Source organism: Halichoerus grypus, chromosome 10 (assembly GCF_964656455.1).
Source record: "Halichoerus grypus chromosome 10, mHalGry1.hap1.1, whole genome shotgun sequence".
NCBI lineage: Eukaryota > Metazoa > Chordata > Mammalia > Carnivora > Phocidae > Halichoerus > Halichoerus grypus.
In genome coordinates this window covers 117,976,710-117,983,782 of record NC_135721.1, presented here as the reverse complement: position 1 = coordinate 117,983,782, position 7,073 = coordinate 117,976,710, and the positions used below count along the sequence as shown (strand labels likewise).

Genomic DNA, 7,073 nt, shown 5'->3' with positions numbered 1-7,073 from the left:
GCTCCTAAATGCTTTAAGGTTTCATTGTTTCTTGCATTCCGGTTTGTTCTTTCTTGGACACACAAAAACATGACTTCAATTTTCAACTCGGTTCAAATGATTACAGTATCTGATGGATGTTCTCATCTCATTCGTTTTTAAAAGACAAAAAAATGTGTTAACGAAAGCATAAAGAAACCTCCTACTTTGGGCTATAGGAAAGGAAACGGGCAGTCTGGGTCTGCCTTGCCATGTACTCACTTCTAGTTTTTTCTCCTTTTCTGACAAAACATCTTTCTGGTTCTGCGTGTACTCCACCAGCATCCGAGCCAGCTGGCGCCGGTCTTCCAGTTCTGCCGCCAGGCGCCCGTTATATTCTGCTAGTAACAGACATGCTTCATCTACTGTTTTTGAAAGACGTTCAGCTGCCTCTTTGTCTATGTACAAATGAGACCAAAAAACAGAGACAATATAGAAATCACACAGCCATGATTGCAAACATTTCTGGGGGAGGTTAACAGTTCCTCTCCCAATGTACAGAGTCCAAGAATAAGCCAGAACCTATAGACAAACAATGGACTGGCTGACAGAGAAATCCAAAGAACTCACTCCTGTTAATAAGACAGGACATCTCTGAATTACCTGACGTGAGGCAACTGTACAAGGAGGGGAATCTTGCAAAGGTTTTCTAAGTGCCTATTCCTGCAAAAGCTCTACAAATAAAACAGAGATATTTAAGGTCATACATGAAATAATTTTTCCTTGCCTCTGAGAATTTCGAAAGCGCTTTCATATTATTTTGTTAAGTATTTTTTGCACATTCTTCTGAAATACAAAAGCAAGCACTCGTTTCTTGGGTGTGGAAACTAAGACCAAATAAAAGCTATAAGGCTGGTTTGATACCATGTGGTTAGCGGAGGAGTTGGGACTCAAAACCATTTCTCTAAAATGGACCTAATAGGATTCTACCCCTTGTATACCATGCAAGCCTTGAACCTGGGCAGGAGCTCTCTTCTTCCATTCAGCAAAATACAGGGACTGATAAGAACAGACGTTCTTTCTAATTCTTTAAACATGACCCACAGTAAGAAACACATTTTATGCAAACACACAGAAAGAAATGAAAATTTCATAAAGCAATACTTATCCTTACTATGTGCAAAGTATTCCATCTTCTATTCTTTTTTTTTTTTTAATTTTGGTCATTACCTACCAGACCGATTTCACATCCAATTAATGGGCTATAACTCACTGAGAAAAAACTGTGCTGAAGTATCAAAGTATAAGAAAGGATATCCTTGGAAAGAGGAGGTGAACAAGGCTCAACATTAGGAAATGAGAGGGAGTGACAAAAGGATGAGCTGTATTAGAAAAGAACTGATAAAATTAATTTCATGTGGGTCTGGTGAAATTGGAGCTCTAATATGTATACAGCATTTTTAAAAAGGCCTTTAAGGGTCAAAAGAATAGATCACTGCCTTGAAACCAAGAGCAAGGGCATCCCATTCCCTCTTGCTCATGCCAAGATTCTGCTGCTGTGACTGTCCCTTGAGACTGTTCCCCACACCTTTCAACTTCTTTCTCTTCCTCCGCCAGCACTATCATCAGCATACGAACATGCTGTTCTACCTTCTGTCCACATGTCACTCTCTAGCTACTGCCCCATTTCCCTGCCTCCTTTACGGAACTCCTCAGGAGAGCTGATCATTCTCCTCATACCCACCTCCTCTCCTACCACTGTCACTTAAGCCACCTCAATCAGACTGCTAGGCCCCAAACCTTCCAATTAACTGAACAAATATGTGGGCTCCTATTATGCCCAACACCATTCTAGGCTCTCAGAGCAACAGGGAACACAAAGGACAAAAACTCTCTGCCCCAAGGAGTTTACATTCTCAGGTAAGAAGAGAAACAATATACCACATTTTACTTGTTCATCAGCCGAAGATCAGAATTCTAGAGAAAAAAAGGCAGAGGAGAAGGCATGGGGCATTCAGAAGGAGAAATAACACTTTTAAATGTGGTGGTCAGGGTAAGCTTAAACTTCACTGAGGTGGTATGTAAACCAAGGCCTGGAAAAAGTGAGAGAACAAGCCACGTGAATGTGACTATCCGGGGAAGATCATCCCAAGCAGCGGGAACAGCAAGTACAAAGTCCTAGAAGAGGAAAGTGCCTGGCAAGGAGCCCATATAATTGGAGTGCTCTGAGCAGAAGGGACATGGTCCAACTTCCATTTGAACAGGTCACTCCAGTTACTCTAGGTATGTGGAGAAGAGAGTGATGGCTGGGGGCGCCTGGGTGGCTCAGTCGTTAAGCGTCTGCCTTCGGCTCAGGTCATGATCCCAGGGTCCTGGGATCGAGCCCCGCATCGGGCTCCCTGCTCCACGGGAAGCCTGCTTCTCTCTCTCTCCCACTCCCCCTGCTTGTGTTCCCTCTCTCGCTGTGTCTCTCTCTGTCAAATAAATGAATAAAATCTTTAAAAAAAAAAAAAAAAAGAGAGTGATGGCTGGGGGTGGGAGATAAGGAGGAAGCAGGGAAACCAAAGAGGAAATGCTTGCAATAATCCCAGTGAAGATGTTGGTGACTTGCACCAGGTAGTAGCAGTGGAAGTGGTGACAGTATCAGATACTGGGGTCAGACACTGGTTTTGGTCCGATCAACAGGAATGAGGAGGGGGTCATTTACTGATAAATCAGGGGAAGACTGTGAGAGCAGTGAATTTTGGAGAGAAGATGACAAGTTTGGTTTGAGATAGGTCAAGTTTGAAATGGTTTTTGAGACAGCCAACTAGTAACACTAAGCAGAAGGCTGGATGTATGGGTCTCAAGTTCAAGTGACAAGTCAACACTAGAGACATAAATTAGGGAATTACTAGTCTAAAAATTATTTAAAGTCATCAAATTGGATAAGAGGAACTGTCAGTGAAACTAACTAGAAAAGAGCGCTAAATACTCAACATGAAGAGGTAACAGAGGGGTGAAGAAACCAGAGAAGGAAACTAAAGAGCCAGAGCCAGAGGAAGGAGAGAAAAGCTAGGATAGAGTCCTACTTTCCTGTTGCTGCTGCAACAAATTTACCACCAATTCAGTGGCTGAAAATAACACAAACGTATTATCTTAGTATTTATTATCATGGCCTCTTCCTCCATCTTCAAAATGCATCTCTCCAAAGACTGTTTCCAGGGTCCTATCTCCTTCTCTGACTACTGCCCTCCGGCCTCCCTCTCAGAAGGACTCTGTGACTAGATGGGGCCCACCTGAATCATCCAGGATACTCCTCCCCACCTCAAGATCCTTAACTTCATCCATCTGTAAGGTCCCTTCTGCCATGTAAGATCACGTATTCACAGGTTCTGGGGATTAGGACAAGGATGTCTGGGTGGGCCAGGGGTATTATTATTCTGCCTACTGCACCAAATCAGAAGAAATGACCAACTGGGCCAAATGTTACTAAGATCAAGTTACGATGACCACAAGTAAAGATTGGGCAAAAATTCACCACTGAATTAGCAACATGGAAGTCATCAACAACACTGATAAGAGCAGCTTCAGTAAACTGGAACCAAAAGAGAATGGGAAGAGGGGAAAGGGAGACAAATGAGCACAGGCAATTATTTAGAATGTTGTATTACAAAGAACAGAGAAATAAGGCAGTATATGGGTCAAGAAAAAAAGTTTTTCCCACGTGGGAAAAAAGTACATGTTTTTATGCTGTGCAGAATGAGCCAGTAGAGGGAAAAAATGGACAATTATTGGAGCAATGTCCTTGAATAGTGAGAAGGAACAGGACTAACAAACAGGTAGGGGGCTGGTTTAGAAAACAGCATGTTCGGGGCACCTGGCTCGCTCAGTCAGTTAAGCGTCTGCCTTTGGCTTGGGTCATGATCCCAGCATCCTGGGATCAAGCCCACACCTCGAGCAGGGAACCTGCTTCTCCCTCTCCCTCTGCCTGCCTGTCTGCCTACTTGCGATCTCTTTCTCTCTGTCAAATAAATAAAATCTTAAAAAAAAAAAAAAAAATGACATGTTCACCCACGGAAGTAGGAAGAAAAGTCAGCTTATATGTGTTATTTGTTTTTCCCAGCCACACTCAGCTGTGCAGGTCCAGGAAAGAACAGAGGAAAAGTTGGATTTAGATATGGTGGCTGAGAGGGGGAAATGAGTTGTTATATATAAATGAGTATAAAGTTTTAGTTTAGTCAAGAGTTCTGGAAATTGGTTGTGCAATGTGAATGTACTTAGTGCTTCTGAAGTGTACACTTAAAAATGGTTAAGATCGTAAATTAGGTGTATTTTATTGCAATTAAAAATCAAAATGAATTTTTTATTAATTTAAAAAAAGTGGGGCGCTTGTGTGGCTCAGTCGGTTAAGGTCCGACCTCAGGATCATGGGATTGAGCCTTACGTCAGGCTCAGCAGGGAATCTGCTTGAAATTCTCTCTCCCTCTTCTTCTGCCCCCCACCTCCAACCCTCCCCCTGCACTCACTCTCTCTCACACAAATAAATAAATAGATCTTAAAAAAAAAAAAAGGGCCACGAGATATGAGACCTTTAGGGCAGGGAAAACAGGTAAATAAAATCACATACATTGCTAGCTTTATGTTAATTTGCTCCCAATTTTTACAGACTATGATTCTGATAGTAAGAATAAATGAGTTGATCATTATAATAACCTCAAAAGTTGGACTTAGCCAAGAGAAGAGTTGGGTTTTGCCAGAAGACTACAGTGAAGAGGAAAGAGAAAAACAGAGACTGAGGGTGTATGTAAGGAAGCGATTATAAAGACTCTGTGCTAAGTAGAGAAGAAAGTAAGGCTGGAGGGGAGTGGAGGCTGAGAAAAGGTGGAAGGATTAACAGACTGTTAGATCTAGTAGGGTCCAACTGCTGGAGCTGGGGAAGTAGGAGTGAGCCCAAATGCTGCCTGTAGGAATTAGGCAGCCTCCATGTTGTGTCCTGCAGCTAAGCGTGCTCCTGACCTGAAGTCTTTACTCAGACTGTACCCTCTGCCTGTGTAGCAGTTCCTTCCCTCAGATATCCTCATGGCTTGCTTCCTAATCTTGGGGGGGCCTCTGATCAAAGGTCATCTCATCAGAAAGGTTTTCCCCAACCACCTTTAAAATACAGGTGTGCCTCAGAGATATTGCAGGTTCAGTTCCAGACCACTGAAATGAAACAAAATGTTGCAATAAAGGAGTCAAATGAGTTTTTTGGTTTCCCAATGCATACAGAAGTTATGGTTACACTATACTGTTCTACTAAGTGTGCGAGAGCATTATGTCTAAAAAAAAAAAAAAATGTATACACTGTAATCAAAAAACACTTTGTTGCTAAAAAATTCTATCATCTGAACTTTCAGTGAGTCCTAATCACTGATCACAAATCATCGTAAGGAATAACAGAAAAGTTTGAAATATTGCAAGAGGGGCGCCTAGGTGGCTCAGATGGTTAAGCGTCTGCCTTCGGCTCAGGTCATGATCCCAGGGTCCTGGGATCGAGCCCCGCATCCGGCTCCCTGCTCGGCGGGAAGCCTGCTTCTCCCTCTCCCACTCTCCCTACTTGTGTTCCCTCTCCTGCTGTGTCTCCGTCAAATAAATAAAATCTTTAAAAAAAAAAAAAAGAAATATTGCAAGAATTACCAAAATGGGACACAGAGACAATGAAGTGAGCAAATGCTGTAAGGAAACTGGAACTGATAATCTTGCCCAAAGACACCTAACCTCTCAAAGCCTCAATTTCCTTCTATGCAATATGGGGATATATAGTCAGTGACCTCAAAAGGTTATCATGAAGAGTAGAAGTATCTGGCACAGAGCATTCTCTATAAGTATCAGTTCGTGCTTCACTCCCTCCTTTCAATTTCCCATGCATAAAGCGGGAATAATGTTATGTGTCCCTCCCTGTTTAACTGGGGGTGAGCATCAAGAGGGCAAAATGACATGACTAACAATATACACCTGGCATTCTTGGCATTAAAGGCACTATCATCTATGGGGTGTGTCTGTGTGCAGGGTATAAATCACAGAGCACTGAATTTTTTTTAGTAAGAGGATCATGAATTTAATGTCTTCTCTCTTGCCCCCCCAATATCACATACACAATTTGCCCTGTGTTTTCAGCAGATCTCACATAAGAGTGCCACAGGTTGTGGCATGCCAGCCTTTCTCCAGTTCCTAGAATCACTATTCAAGCATGGACTGTTTCAATAGCTTCGCTGTTTGCAAAACCCCAATACCACATAGAAGTCGTCTGTATCTGCAAACGTAAGCATGTCCTAGGATTTGATGAATTAGAGAAATGGGTCCCTCTTCCCTCACCTTTCATCCAAACTCTACCTTCTCACCTGTTATTTTTTCCAACAGAGAAACATCTTGCACTTCCTGGGGCAAAGAAGCAATCTTCTGCCGGACAGTAGCATCGCCTGATGCAGCATTTTCCAGGTCCTGCAAAGCTTTGATCAGTTCCTCAGTCTGTACAATGAAAGCACAAGCAACGCTGTCCATTAAATATGGGATTTAAAGAAAGTTAGCCAGAATTAAATGAGGTGAAGGAAAATTCTAAAAATGATCACGCTCCTGACATTTACAAAAACATTGTCCTCAGTACCAGAGCCTATACTGAGGCCAGTGATTGGACTGGATGATGGATTCTAAGAGAATGTACAAAGTTAATTTTTCTAAGTCAACAGCAGAGCATGAACAAATTCTACATAACCTGAAAAAAAAAATCTTTTTAAAAGAGCATGTTTTTGGCAACTTAAAAAAAAGGAGCCTGGTTCAAATTGCTTAGTTTCAAATAATGTATGATTTCTAATACAGAATGGTCTGGTCTCCAGTATAGCATAAAGGCGTGTGTACCAGATGTTGAACAACTGTGTGCTGACTGATTAAATGAAATGACACTGCCTACTTCAATTCTTTCTTGGATTTGCTTTACAAAATGAGTGTCACAAAGATGACAGTTTCCATTTTGGCAGCCACTCCCCAAATTAAATGTGTCAAACTCATTAATTACAAACAAAGGGGAAAAAGACTAAGAAAAGAGCAAACCAAGAACACATACTTTGTACATTAAAAAGGGTAATTTTAAATCATCA

General features: G+C 41.9%; 1 protein-coding gene across 2 annotated transcripts in view; it reads right to left on the bottom strand.

Moving 5' to 3' along the window:
- The window catches only part of RPRD1B (regulation of nuclear pre-mRNA domain containing 1B), a 64,995-nt gene that overhangs the window by 35,750 nt on the left and 22,172 nt on the right, over nt 1-7,073 (bottom strand). For both annotated transcript variants that reach the window (XM_078057165.1, XM_036101574.2), the window contains exons 5-6: nt 6,321-6,447; nt 241-416 (exon numbers count right to left, since the gene is read on the bottom strand). In XM_078057165.1, the coding sequence (XP_077913291.1) occupies nt 241-416; nt 6,321-6,447 (303 nt within the window). The remainder of the gene's footprint in view (nt 1-240; nt 417-6,320; nt 6,448-7,073) is intronic.